Genomic DNA, 15,065 nt, shown 5'->3' on the forward strand with positions numbered 1-15,065 from the left:
AAGAATTTTTAGTTAATAGATAGGATGGCTTTAAAGTATAATAATGTGAAACCTATATATAGAAACTATAAATATATAAAACAAGAGTGCACACGCTGAAATGTCTCGCCTTCTTTACTAATCATTGATATTATGTTGATAGTCCTAAATATAAAGCTTTACTACAACTATCACATACACTTAACATGATCCAAGAAAATGAGGTCAAGGTCATTTAAACCAAACAAGAAATACATGTACACCTTACAATCATTCAATACACTAAATATAGTTGACCTATTGTTTATAGTTTCTAAGATACAGACTTAATCAAGAAAACTAAACATTGACCAATGAACCATGAAAATGAGGTCAAGGTCAGATGAACCATGCCAGGCAGACATGTACAGCTTGCAATCCTTCCATACAACAAATATAGTTGACCTATTGCTTATACATGTATAGTATTAGAAAAACAGACCAAAACACAAAAACTTAACACTGAGCAATGAACCGTGAAAATGAGATCAAGGTCAAATAAAACCTGCAAGACTGACATGTACATCATAAAATATTTCCATACACCAAATATAGATGACCTATTGCATATAGTATTAGAAAAAAAGACCAAAACTCAAAAACTTAACTTTGACCACTGAACCATGAAAATGATGTCAAGGTCAGAAGACATCTGCCAGCTAGACATGTACATCTTACAATCATTCCATACACCAAATATAGTAGACCTATTGCATACAGTATAAGAAAAACAGACCAAAAGACAAAAACTTAACTATAACCACTGAACCATGAAAATGAGGTCAAGGTCAGATGACACCTGCCAGTTGGACATGTACACCTTACAGTCCTTCCATACACCGAATATGCTAGACCTATTGCTTCTAGTATCTGAGATATGGACTTGTCCACCAAAACTTAACCTTGTTCACTGATCCATGAAACGAGGTCGAGGTCAAGTGAAAACTGTCTGACGAGCATGAGGACCTTGCAAGGTAGGCACATACCAAATATAGTTATCCTATTACTCATAATAAGAGAGAAATTAACATTACAAAAAATGTTAACTTTTTTTTCAAGTAGTCACTGAACCATGAAAATGAGGTCAAGGACAATGGACATGTGATAGATGGAAACTTCGTAACATAAGGCATCTATATACAAAGTATGGAGCACCCAGGTCTTCCACCTTCTAAAATATAAAGCTTTTAAGAAGTTAGCTTAAGCCGCCGCTGGATCACTATCCCTATGTCGAGCTTTCTGCGACAAAAGTCGCAGGCTCGACAAAAAAACTATCAAAATATGGATCTTGATGATGGGAAATCAAAATCTGGTCTAAACAGTTTTTTCTCCTCTTAACATTCCCTTAAGGTTTAACTTTTCAACAAAAATTTAATAGGCTTATTTTTACTACAGGAAATTTGACAGAAAATATGTATTTACATTTTGATTGGTAATCTTCTTCTTGAATGTGAAATCAATATGCAATCAACTAATTCTATTCAAACTTAAGATCATTCAATTAATTATTCTTATCATTAAACAGATTTGTCTTGAATCTTGTCAATTCCATTTTCTGGTTTTTTTTGGCTGCTATAATTTATCAATGAATAAAATAAATTTTATTATTGCAAACAAATTTAAGCAAAACAAAGAAAATCAAGGATTATTATCGGTATTTTTATTCACTATTTGGATGCATGTTGATGTTGGCCTCTAATTGGAATAATCAGTAATTCATATGTACTTAGACAAATCTTTTTTTTCCATAAGAATCTACAAATGCACATACTTTACTATCAATTTTGAATCTAGGATCTTCAGACTTGGGCTATGATCCTACTGACTTTTAGTGTAATCATTTTCAATTTATAGACAGTGATTTACTATATATAAAGGGGTCTATTATGGCAGGTTTGATTGAAATGTATCCCTTACCTTAACATTGCCTTGGTTCCTATATGGAGTAGAATCAAATAAATCATCCTCATAGCCATCATTATGGTGTTCTATCAGATCTCTAAGCTGTTGTTTTCTCTTTAGAGTACCTTTCCCTGCTGTTATAGCTCTAACTTCATTAGGTTTCACTGAAAATAATCAAAGATAGCATTTAATGGTGTCGTTTAATAAGAAAACAATCAAATGTGCAACAATAAAAGTTAACTTGTATATAAAATAAGAAGATTTGGTAAAATTGCCAATGAGACAACTATCCAATAGTCTAAATGAAATGGATTTAAGGTTCTAATTGGCCCTGCAGAGGAAAAGAGTTTTGTAAGGTTAACAGATTACAGATGATGGACACAAAGTGTTGACAGCTCACACTGGTCCTTTGAGACAGGTGAGATAAAAATATATCATGGAGTGAAAAAAAAATTGTAAAAATTAACATTCCCTATACCCAATATTGGTGGCCTGTCATACATAGTTACTAAGGAAAAGAGTGGATAAGATATTAAGCTCATTCGTAAATTGTTAAAGCTGCCAACTGAAGTTAACACTATATCTAACCTTCATCCATTTCATTGCAAACAAACAAACAAATATACATACCAAACATTTTATGAGAGACTAAAATTGAGAATGGAAATGGGAAATATGTCAAAGAGACAACAACCTGACCAAAGAGCAGACAACAGCCGAAGGCCACCAATGGGTCTTCAATGCAGCAAGAAAATCCAGCACCCGGAGGTGGTCCTCAGCTGGCCCCTAAATAAAATTGTGTACTAGTTCAGTGAAAATGGACGTCACACTAAACTCCAAAACATATAAATGAACTAAAATTAAAAAACATACAAGACTAACAAATGCCAGAGGCTCCTGACTTGGGACAGGCGCAAAAATGTGGCGGGGTTAAACATGTTTTGTGAGATCTCAACCCTCCCCCTATACCTCTAGCCAATGTAGAATAAAGAAACACATAGCAATACGCACAATAAAACTCAGTTACCTGTATTATTGACTTTTCTTTTCTTTGTAGACTTAGGGACATCTTTGTAGTACCATGCAATACATTCTTCACTCGTCCGTGTACCAACTTTCTCTGAGACAATCTCCCAAAAAGAGGGATCATCTCCTGGTATACTGGCTATTGCACTGTAATATTTAATATATTTGTGTACATTATAGTCAAGTTGATTTTGCTTTTTTGGTATATAGCATGTATTTATTTAACAATTCAAACATTTTCAAAAAGATTTGTACCTTGAATGAATACAATACATATACACTCATAGAATCATGTTGTCTACCTGTAAGGTTATTAATCCCAAATTAAATAAATTATATTGCCTTTAATTGAAACCGTCAGCAAATTGAAATAAAAATTTGTTATAAAAACCTGATTTTCTGGTATTTATTAACAGTCTATATGTAAAAGGACCTCAAGCACAGATAATGTAAGGAAATGTTCTTATTACATTTTCATGACAATAGAAACACAAGTTGGTGTGCTCAATTTACTATTCATCTCTTTATTCATTCAGCCTTAACAGCAGATGAAGGCTACAGTGTCAAAACTTATACACTTCATTTACTATCCTATATGCTAATGTTTTGAGAACACTGGTATCAATTTCATTAACTATGGAAATTTGTTTTGGTATTGTTTTATAACAGTAATTTTTTATTGTTGGTATCAATGTGTATAGAAATTACTTGTGTTGCCTTAAATCTTGTTATGTTCATTGTTAACAGTGTACATACTTATTTAGAATGCTAACTTCCTGTCTGGACCATGGTAATAATTCCTCAATCAAATTTTGTGACATTTTCTGTGCACTATTTTGTTTATCTTTTGCTTTACTGGTACCAGTCTTTTTCTTACTGACTTGCTCATCCTTTGATTTCTCCGATGGTTTATTAATCCTGCTTTGTGTTCTCTTAGCCTTAACAGTGCCAGTCTTCTTACTAAAATCATTATCATCACTAGATTCTTCATCAGAAGAAATACAAATCTTCATCCTTTCATTATAATCATTTGTTCTTTCTCGAAGTGACATTGAAGTTATCTCTTTTTTCTTGAAATTTTCATTCAATTTTGAAATATCTGATCTTTTATTTTTACTTTGCTCAACAAGTTTTCTAGAGGCAGTAATCTTATTACCATTTTTATTTTGAACTGCAGATGATTTTGAAGAATCTGTACTTCTATGACCTTTCTTTGATGTCAAATTAGATTTTTGACCTTTAATGTTTGTGTCCTCTACTAAATCTGGATCTGAATCTTCTGAGTTCTTAACACTGCCAGTCTTCTTACTAAAATCATCATCATCACTAGATTCTTCATCTGAAGAAATACAATTCTTCTTTCTTTGATTATTTGATCTTTGTTTAAGTGACTTCGGAATGTCTGATAATTTCTTTTTACTTTGCTTTTCAAGTTTTCTAGAATTAGTACCCTTATAACCATTCTTATTTTGCACTACAGATGATTTTGAAGAATCTGTACTTTTATGACCTTTCTTAGATGTCAAATTAGACTTTTGACCTTTAACGTTGGTGTCCTCTTCAAAATCTTGATCTAAATCTACTGAGTATGTATCATCAGAAGTCTTTTTAGAACTCTTTTGTGATTTGCCTGTACGACTGTAACATGTATCTTTTCTTACCACAGGTGTTTTTCTTTTCAATTTTGCCTGTCTGACAGTGTTATCTAAATCTTCTACCAAACTATCAAGATCCTCGTCAGTTTCAGGTTTATTATTTAAAGAGGAAATCTGTGTAGTTTTGCTATATCCTGTGGTCCTGGAGTCTGATTGATCATGTGATCTAAAGTTTTTATTGCCACAACTATTAGTTTCATTTTTTTCTTGTTTTGATGATCTTTTTTGCTTGTCCTGTCTATCCAAAATCCCTTTTGCACTTTTGTTATTTTTCACTAGCAATTTTTTATCTGTACTTTTAGATTTCTCAGCTACAGAGCTGTCACTGCTATAACTTTTGGCTCTTTTGTTTGTTGATGTACTCAGATGCCTTGCCTGATATTGAATTAAAAAATGAAGTTGATAAATCAAGTGCTATCTATATTTATCATATGAATTTTTATAACATGAATTTCTAATGGAAAGTCATCATACTTCCTTTATATAATTCAATCCAAAAATCTGATGATATATACTGTGGATTCATTTATTTTGGTGGATACCATACCTGCCAACCTCTGAAACCTTCAAGGAGGGAGATCTGGGGAGATTTTACACGAACAACATTTTCAAGCTAAATATATGACCTGTACACTTTATACATCAACAAAACACCAATATGGGTTAATACTCTATTTCTTTTATTCATTGTTATAATCTATATAACCATGATAACAAATGTCAAATATCAAATGAATTTATCGTTTGGTTTCTGGAAGATTTGTAGTTTTTGAGCCTCAAATGCCTAATTGTGAGACACACACACAGTATGCCTTTTAACATTGTACAGACCACCAGAAACAACCGAAAAGTTTACTGAACATAATGTGCAAAATGAAGATTTCCGATTGAAGATTGATCGTAAAAATTGAAACTCTTTCATCCAATCTGCATGACATTTGCAGGTATATTTCTCCTTTTTTACACTGCTGCTTGATTCAGTAAAAGACCTCTTTCTTGTAGGAGTTGATATGGCAAAAATGATTTTTGATTACTTATAAATCGAACATAAAAACTAATCATGAAAATTTTCAAATGATCGCCCAGTGTTCGTTTATTTCTATTGACAGTAATGTAAAATCCAGAGAAATATGAACACGGGTCATTCTGGGTTAAAATATCTCAATGTGGGAGCGGACTGGTAAGCGGGAGATTTCCGGAATTTCATTGTTTGTGTCGGAGACTCCAACTCAAAACAGGAGGGTTGAAGGTATGGGATACCAATTTATGTGGAAAGAGGAAAAACAGTATTTTCAGGAATATTTGATTTCTTGGTTCTGCCAAAGTCTTCATAAAAGCATACAGAAAATTTGAACATCGCTCAACACTTAAACTGGTGGTTTACCTTTATCCATGAAAATGGTATAGAATTATAATGAATCCACAGCAAAGAGAGTTCAGGATGCTGATCCTTATATCAATACATAATATATTGGAGTAAATATCTATAAGACAGAATTCTATCCATAGATCTTATTATCACTATTTGGGAATTTGCAACACTTGACCAGAGATTTTTTTAACACATGAATTTTGCAATCACACAAAATAACTTTTGCTTTGGGGTGTAAGACATTTTTAGTGTTTAAATTTACAGATAGGTCAGTGACTTCAAGTAAAAGCACATTAGAGATAAGGTGTATACAATGACAAAAAAGAAGTCTATTCTGATTTGAGTGCTCATTCTTCAGCAACTTGGTTTTTACTAGTATATATATATGTTGATTTTAACTTACTCTTTACAAACATAACAACCTATAATTTCATGTTATATGTTACTTACTTTATAAGTTTCAGACATTTCTTTCAATATTTCTGGAGTGTGTGATGAAATGTATGTTGTTTCAAATGTGTTGTCATCATAAGTTTTAACCCTCTGACCGGCCCACCATGCTAGAGTAGGTTTAACAACTCTTCCACTCCGTGTTGTCTTCAAACTGCCCAATTCATACACCATCCCAGTGGGTGTGTAAACTGTAGTGCAATATATATATGATTATACTACCAATATTGGCAATAAAAGTTCTTCTAAATACACTGAGAATAAAATAGGAGGTACTGCCAACAAAGCTCACAAAATTACACCCCTTGTACCCTTCAGTCTTAGCTTTGGTATTTGAAACCCTAGAAATATTTGAGATAAAAAACAAAATAGGAGGTGCACAATGGCATTATAAAGTGAAGATTCTTAGAAAATTTCATCAAATTCTGATTAGGGGTTTGAGAAGGGATATACATTTTTGTAAATATGTATCAAAGTGTGCATATGATTTGCTGATTGAAGTTGCCATACGGTTAAGAATGTGAGAAAGTTTAAAAAAATTGTAATAAGTGGTTTGGGAGAAGTTGAGGATACAAATTGGTACCCCAAAATAAAGCAATGGCAAAGTCCATACTTTGCTAAGGGAAACCCCAAAAATGATTGGGACCAAAACACATAATAGGTACACAATGGCATTATAGGTGCAATATTCTGTGAAAGTTTCAATAAGTTATTATGAGGGGTTTAGGAGAAGAGGGTACAAATGTTAATTTACTTTAATAAGCATTCCCATGTCTCTTAAAGTAAACCCCAAAAATTATTCGGTTGAAGAAAATGGAGGTGCAAAAGTAAATCATGTTATTTTCTATAAAGCATTTCTGGAGCAGTGGTGAATGAGCAAGTGGGACAGAAGGACGAATGGACAAACAGACAAACAGATGAAAGGATGGACAAATCCCCCATTACTGTATACCGCCTGCTTAATAAAGCAGTGAGTTTACTAATTAAAGAAGATTATGCCCACCACAATTATGTGGTGTCTAATGTCAGATTACAGATAACAAATAACATTTTTATTCCCTATCATAAACCCATGGTATAATAGAGATGAAACTGAACTCAGTGACACCTGTTACCCACATGTATAATTCAAATAACAAAAGAAGAAAGCAGGGCAGATCATATCTAAATTTCTAAACATATTTAAGGCAAGTTACTGCAGGAAATATCAAACATTATATCACTAAATGAAAATCTACAATTTTTTTTGTAAGGTACATTTTAATTTTTGATACCAATAAATAATAAAGGAAGTTTAGTTATACTTTTATTCCTGTTATATAAAGAAATATAGCAAAGTTTGTTTTGTAGTTTATACCAGATCCTGAATCTTTTTCTAAAGACCTCTTTAAATTTCAACTGTATATTTTTTTCCAAATTTCAGATTGCTGTCAAGTCGTCAGAAAATTCAGGTCGTGGGCAGTGCTAATTACACTAATGATCTACATACTGACTTTTATAAAAGCTCTCACAGTATTATTTTTACAACCTGGACAAAATAATTTATTTACAGAAGCAGATTTAGACACGCTTACCTTCAGAAGACACATCAGATGTTCCTGGCTTCTGTGCTTTGGGTGTTAAGTAACGCTCTGACCCACTGTGGAAAAAAAACCAGATCAATTTAGATTATGATTTTAATTTTAAAATGAACTATTGTCAAGCTTTAGCTGAAATTTTCTTTGTTTTTAATATTATTGCTTGTATCTTGTAAACAATTGTTTTATGATGCTTTATTTCTTTTGAAAGGATACTACCAAACTGTATTTGATGCCTTAACAAATTTAATAACTCCTATGCTCCCTAACAATCTAAAAATGTACTATGGCCTCACCTACGTCTACTTAAACCATTAAAATGTTCTTTTACATAATTCTTCCAAGATTTAGGAAAACCATTAATAAACTTCTTAATAACTCTCTTTGAAAATCCTGAAAAATAAAAAAAATATGATAGACACAGCCGGGTTGGTCAAGAGGTTTGTACAAACCCTTTGAACTGTGACTATTAAAGTTTGGATTTTGTTTGTCGTGAGTCGATGTAACCCCCCTTTGAAAATTCCTGGCAACGCGCCTAAGATATAATTTTTAAATACTGATGTCTTTTTTTTTTGTATTTGTCTTTTTTTGTTTGGGTTTGTATGCATAAGGAAAAGTGCATCAACAACCTCAAAGAAGTATGTTTTATTTCCTTGGCACTTATGTAGAATGTATAAGTTTGTACTGACTCAATCAGTGATATAATGTAGAAAGGGAACCAAAATAGAGCCAATGGCTCAATTCCTGGGACATAATAGAGATGCAGATTGATTGTATTACAAAATTTTCTTTAAATAATCAGTATGTACGCAGAGGATAATAAGGATAATTCACCTTAATTCTGTTGGTAATTTCTTGGCCAGGAGGCTGTGAAAAGGCTTTCCTTCTATTTAAGGCATTAGGGGTGGTTAATGGTTATGTTTATGACCTAAGGATCTGCAGAATAAATATATCAGATAACTATATAATTCCAACTGTCCAGTTAATAAGCTGGACAGCAAAACACCAGGTTGACCAACACATTACAAGGTATAGCATGCTCACCATAAGCTTAGAACCAAATTTCAGGAAGCCCTGATTTGTCATTTCTGAGAAAAGTGCAATGAAAAACTTGTGTAACAGACAGACATTAAAAACAGTATTTCCCCTCCACAGGAGCTGGACTAGTAATAAATGTATCAATGTAATATTTAAAATACTGTAAGTTTCTTTGGGTACCGGTAAATACATTGTATGATATAAAAATAAGAAGATGAGGTATGATTGCCAATGAGACAACTATCCACCAAAGTTCAAATGAAATGGATGTAAGCAATCATAGGCAAAGGTACAGCCTTCAACAATGAGAAAAACCCATACCGTTTAGTCGGCTATAAAAGGCCCCGACATAAAAATTTAGAAACAATTCAATTGAGAAAACTAACGGCCAAATTTATAACAAAAAAATTTACGAATAATAAATATGACCGACATGAACATACAACCACTGAACTACAGGCTCCCGTCCTGGGACAGACACATAAAGAAAGTGGCGGGGTTAAACATGTTTGTGAGCGCTCAACACTCCCTCTAACCTGGGACAGTGGTGAAACAGCACAACATAAGAACAAACTATAAAAATCAGTTGAAAAAGGCTTAAGGGCATACGATACAGTTTTGATCCCACAGTGATTTTTTTACGAAAATTTGCATACAAGCTATTTTTCACTTAGTTAATTCAAATATGTAATAATAAAATATATCTTCATGTGCTAAATTTAGAGATAAATGGGGTCGAAATTTTAGACATTTACATAAAATTTTGATTTCTTGGACATTTCTATCATTTGGACAGACCTACTTAATTTTTTTGTTTCAAAAGGTAAACACATGCAGATTTTTGTTAAACGATTTGGAATATCTTCTTTACAAAATTATGCATTAAATTTGTTTTATTAAAATTTCATGATTTTAGCAAACAAGAGTGCACACGCTGAAATGTCTCGCCTTCTTTACTAATCATTGATATTATGTTGATAGTCCTAAATATAAAGCTTTATTACAACTGTCACATAAACTTAACATTAACCAAGTAAACTAAACATTGACCAATGAACCATGAAAATGAGGTCAAGGTCAGATGAACCATGCTAGGCAGGCATGTACAGCTAACAATTCTTCCATACAACAAATATAGTTGACCTATTGCTTATAGTTTAAGAAAAACAGACGAAAACACAAAAACTTAACACTGAGCAATGAACCTTGAAAATGAGGTCAAGGTCAAATAAAACCTGTGTAACTGACATATAGATCATAAAATATTTCCATACACCAAATAAAGTTGAACTATTGCATATAGTATTAGAAAAAAAGACCAAAACTCAAAAACTTAACTTTGACCACTGAACCATGAAAATGAGGTCAAGGTAAGATGACACCTGCCAGCTAGACATGTACACCTTACAATCATTCCATACACCAAATATAGCTGACCTATTGCATGCAGTATTAGAAAGAAAGACCAAAACTCAAAAACTTAACTTTGACCACTGAACCATGAAAATGAGGTCAAGGTCAGATGACACCTGCCAGCTAGACATGTACACCTTACAATCATTCCATACACCAAATATAGTAGACCTATTGCATACAGTATAAGAAAAACAGACCAAAACACAAAAACTTAACTATAACCACTGAACCATGAAAATGAGGTCAAGGTCAGATGACACCTGCCAGTTGGACATGTACACCTTACAGTCCTTCCATACACCGAATATACTAGACCTATTGCTTATAGTATCTGAGATATGGACTTGACCACGAAAACTTAACCTTGTTCACTGATCCATGAAATGAGGTCGAGGTCAAGTGAAAACTGTCTGACGGGCATGAGGACCTTGCAAGGTACGCACATACCAAATATAGTTATCCTATTACTTATAATAAGAGAGAATTTAACATTACAAAAAATCTGAACTTTTTTTTCAAGTAGTCACTGAACCATGAAAATGAGGTCAAGGACATTGGACATGTGACTGACAGAAACTTCGTAACATGAGGCATCCATATACAAAGTATGAAGCATCCAGGTCTTCCATCTCCTAAAATATAAAGCTTTTAAGAAGTTAGCTAACGCCGCCGCCACCCGATCGCTATCCCTATGTCGAGCTTTCTGCGACAAAAGTCGCAGGCTCGACAAAAACAGCATTTTTTCCTGCAAATTTATCTAATTTAAAAAAAATTGTTCTGTGATTTTTTCAAAAAAATTGGAACAAATAATCTTCATACAGTACCAAGTCATTTGTCATTTTAAAAAAAGGGGTCCATGAACTCGTTTTCAAGCTAATGATTAAAATCCATTGAAAAATGCATATTTTCCCGATATGTCGCAGTTTGACATCAAGAAAAATAACATATTACAATAGCAACGTCATTACCTCCCCTGTAACTGTATGCCCTTAACTCATCAGATCTATACAGAGCAGAACAATCAAACAAAAACACAGACCGGATGATGTGGGTTATAAACAATCTTTAAGGAACTATTATGATCTGCAAAAATTTCAAATGTGATCTGTCCAAGGTAACAATGCATGCGTTCTACCAAATCTCATTAGAAACATACAATACTCTAGTTCAGGGAAACAATGCGCATGTGCAAGATGGATCGTGATTTTGCGTTATCGACTGATTAGATACGAGATTTGATGAACTGGGGGCATTATCAGTTTATTGATTTATCAGATCAGCATCGTTATTACTGTAATCAGATTATTTATAAAAAGTGATTGATTACACTGACAGATTAAAACAGACTATTTTGACTGTTATGTTAATTAATCTTAATTACAAAAGAAACGGTTTGATATGTCACCTGACTTTGAGTGTCACCTTCACGCAAAAATGGACAGATTCATGCTGTGATGTTCACTTAGCAGATATATTCAATAAGTTACGGGTGCTATTTCATTACCATATCTTAGGTCATAAAAATAAAAGTCAATCAACACCTAGGCCATATGGTATCATAAAGTTTTACCATAAACTATTAATCTCACCAGGCGACAGTTGGACAAAATTAATATACCCAGAGCTCCAGATAAGCTGCGTATTTGCGTGATCACGCAATACAAATAATAAAAAACCCAATGCAATTGCCCATTGCAGGGTTCAAAAACCCAATTCATTCCAAGGAAAACCCAATTATATGCCAAAACCATGAGTTCTTAATGCTTTTATTCGCTATCGTTTGCGTTATTTACCCTTATCTGATTACAGTCGTCGCGTAAATATAATATTTATAATTGGAAATGTCCTTTCGTTCTAAAAATAGAGCCCTGCATCAAGTAGCTGAAATGGGTCCCTGTTGGAATTTTCCGTTGCTCAAAAGGTACACGTGTTTATGAAAACATTTCGATCTTCTCAGCGTTTATCCAATTAGCATTTGTCGTCATATTTTTTTCGAAATTGCTCGGGATTTATCATAACATACAATGAATTAAAACGAAAGTAAATATCCGATAAAAATATTGAATAGAAGCATATTTTCAGCTTCTTTTTGATACTTTAGGGAAAGTTATTATGATGATAACAAGACCCGTTTGCGTACCTTAAGGAGAACATTGCTAGAACGATAAACACCGGGTTTTGTCAAGAACGAAATCAGTTGGAAAAAGTGAAAGGCCAAATCAATTATGACATGATATATGTAGTTGGAAAGCATCAGAAACCAAAAGTTCTAATCAGCTGGGACAACTTATCCCAGATTTATGTAAATTAAATTAAACAAAAACATTCAAGTATAATTTTAGTTTATATATTATTTTTTTCATTTTAGTTGATGGATGAATACACATATCCATTTTTTACATCAATGCATCTTGACACTTTCTTTGTTTTGGTCTTATTGTTCTGTATGCTTATGATAGTTGTCTTATTGGCAAGTGCAGTTTAACATTGTCATTTATTTATTTGATGTTGCAGAATTATTTGTAAATTTAAATCTGTAAATTTAAGTTGAATGTGGTCTCCGTCATTAAACCTATAAACCTGGTCAAGGTTTTGGGGTATATCTTAAATCTGGGAACTACTTATTATTTTTATTAAAAAGTAGATCTGGTAAATAGGTGAAAGGACTGGCAAAACTTTCTTACAGCACCTAAATTTCACATATTTTGCATAAAAATCTAAACACTTAGCCACGCCTCCCCCAACTAAACTGTAGGGTGATCATATGGGATCTAGAAAGGTAATTAGTAACTGTCCAACTAGTGACACCAGCTGCAGTTTATATAAGTTGTGAGAAAATACAAAACTGGCAGAACGTTTAAAATCGGACACAAATTAAACGTACAATTGCTCGTCAGTGAATAAACCAAATTAAAGAACCTTAGTGAGCGCGCTCACATACCCCACGTCCCCACATTGTCATTGGAGAAATAAAATAAGTGTAAGAAAAAAAAAATTGAATCATAATTTCCTGTCAATATGCACATCTACATAGTATGTCCTTATTATCTACACAGTTTCATGAAATTCTGTTGTGTGGTTTGAGAGGAGTTGCGATGACAAAAGGTTGCAGTAGTATATTGGGCAAATAAGTTCAAAGGGGCGCAACTCCTGGAAAAAAAATTGAATTGTAATTTCCTGTCGATATGCACATCTACATAGTATGTCCTTATTATCTGAAAAGGTTTCATGAAATTCTGTTGTGTGGTTTGAGAGGAGTTGCGATGACAAACTGTTGCAGTAGTACATTAAAGTAAATAAGTTCAAAGGGGCGTAACTCCTAGAAAAAGAATTGAATTGTAATTTCCTGTCGATATGCACAACTACATAGTATGTCCTTATTATCTAAAAAGGTTTCGTGAAATTCTGTTGTGTGGTTTGAGAGGAGTTGCGATGACAAGAAACAGGACTGACGGACTGATGGACGGACAGACGGACAGACAGACGGATGGACGGACGGGTCAAAAACATTATACCCTACGCAACTCGTTGCGTGGGGTATAATAAAACAGCTAGCATATATACAAAGAAAGAAACACATTTAAGATGGAAAAACATCTGCATGTGGTTGATATAATGTGATTATAACATGCCTAAACATTCAATATTGTGTTGATGAAAAAACCCAATACATTAAGGAGCTTGGTGGTGAAAAACCCAATTTGATATTTGCTTGAGGGGTGAATTGGAATTGATAATGCAATTTAAAAACTTTATCACCCAATTACATAAAAAAATGGTGGGTAAAAACCCCAATTTGTGAATTCTTATCTGGAGCTCTGTATACCCTTAATAATTATAATCATGTTCTGACAGTTATCGTTAAAACATATGTTCAAAATACTAGCCCTGATTGCATGCATGTATTAAATTTACGTAAAGGTATTGTTGTGCTTAATTCAAATGCATCAGATATTGACAATTTTGAAAGGAGGGGAATTTGGGTCGTTCAGCATTTTATCTTGTCTTATCGTGAAGCATACATAATATAGTATGCAGAATATCTAATTAATTTCAATGAGATTTTATAAGATCTTAAACAGAATAAAAGATACTTTATATATTTTTTATATCTTCAGAAAGTAAATTTTCACACATATATATATTTAGGCATTTAATTACATACTTTTAATGAACAGTGCTGTTGTATATTTATTTTTGTGTCAGAAAATTCACGTTAGTAGGTAGAACAAGAGTGCACACGCTGAAATGTCTCGCCTTCTTTACTAATCATTGATATTATGTTGATAGTCCTAAATATAAAGCTTGATTACAACTGTCACATAAACTTAACATTAACCAAATAAACTAAACATTGACCAATAAACCATGAAAATGAGGTCAAGGTCAGATGAACCATGCTAGGCAGGCATGTACAGCTAACAATTCTTCCATACAACAAATATAGTTGACCTATTACTTATAGTTTAAGAAAAACAGACCAAAACACAAAAACTAAACACTGAGCAATGAACCTTGAAAATGAGGTCAAGGTCAAATAAAACCTGCGTGACTGACATATAGGTCATAAAATATTTCCATACACCAAATATAGTTGAACTATTGCATATA

At 33.0% G+C, this 15,065-nt stretch overlaps 1 protein-coding gene across 1 annotated transcript in view; it reads right to left on the reverse strand.

Annotated features, from left to right (window-relative positions):
• The window catches only part of LOC127698218 (mis18-binding protein 1-like), a 38,161-nt gene that overhangs the window by 11,719 nt on the left and 11,377 nt on the right, over positions 1-15,065 (reverse strand). Inside the window, exons 6-11 of the mRNA XM_052201572.1 lie at positions 8,297-8,393; positions 7,998-8,062; positions 6,424-6,614; positions 3,703-4,976; positions 2,948-3,093; positions 1,936-2,084 (exon numbers count right to left, since the gene is read on the reverse strand). Of these exons, the coding sequence (XP_052057532.1) occupies positions 1,936-2,084; positions 2,948-3,093; positions 3,703-4,976; positions 6,424-6,614; positions 7,998-8,062; positions 8,297-8,393 (1,922 nt within the window). The remainder of the gene's footprint in view (positions 1-1,935; positions 2,085-2,947; positions 3,094-3,702; positions 4,977-6,423; positions 6,615-7,997; positions 8,063-8,296; positions 8,394-15,065) is intronic.

Source organism: Mytilus californianus, unplaced genomic scaffold, assembly GCF_021869535.1.
Source record: "Mytilus californianus isolate M0D057914Y unplaced genomic scaffold, xbMytCali1.0.p SCAF_4, whole genome shotgun sequence".
Classification (NCBI taxonomy): domain Eukaryota; kingdom Metazoa; phylum Mollusca; class Bivalvia; order Mytilida; family Mytilidae; genus Mytilus; species Mytilus californianus.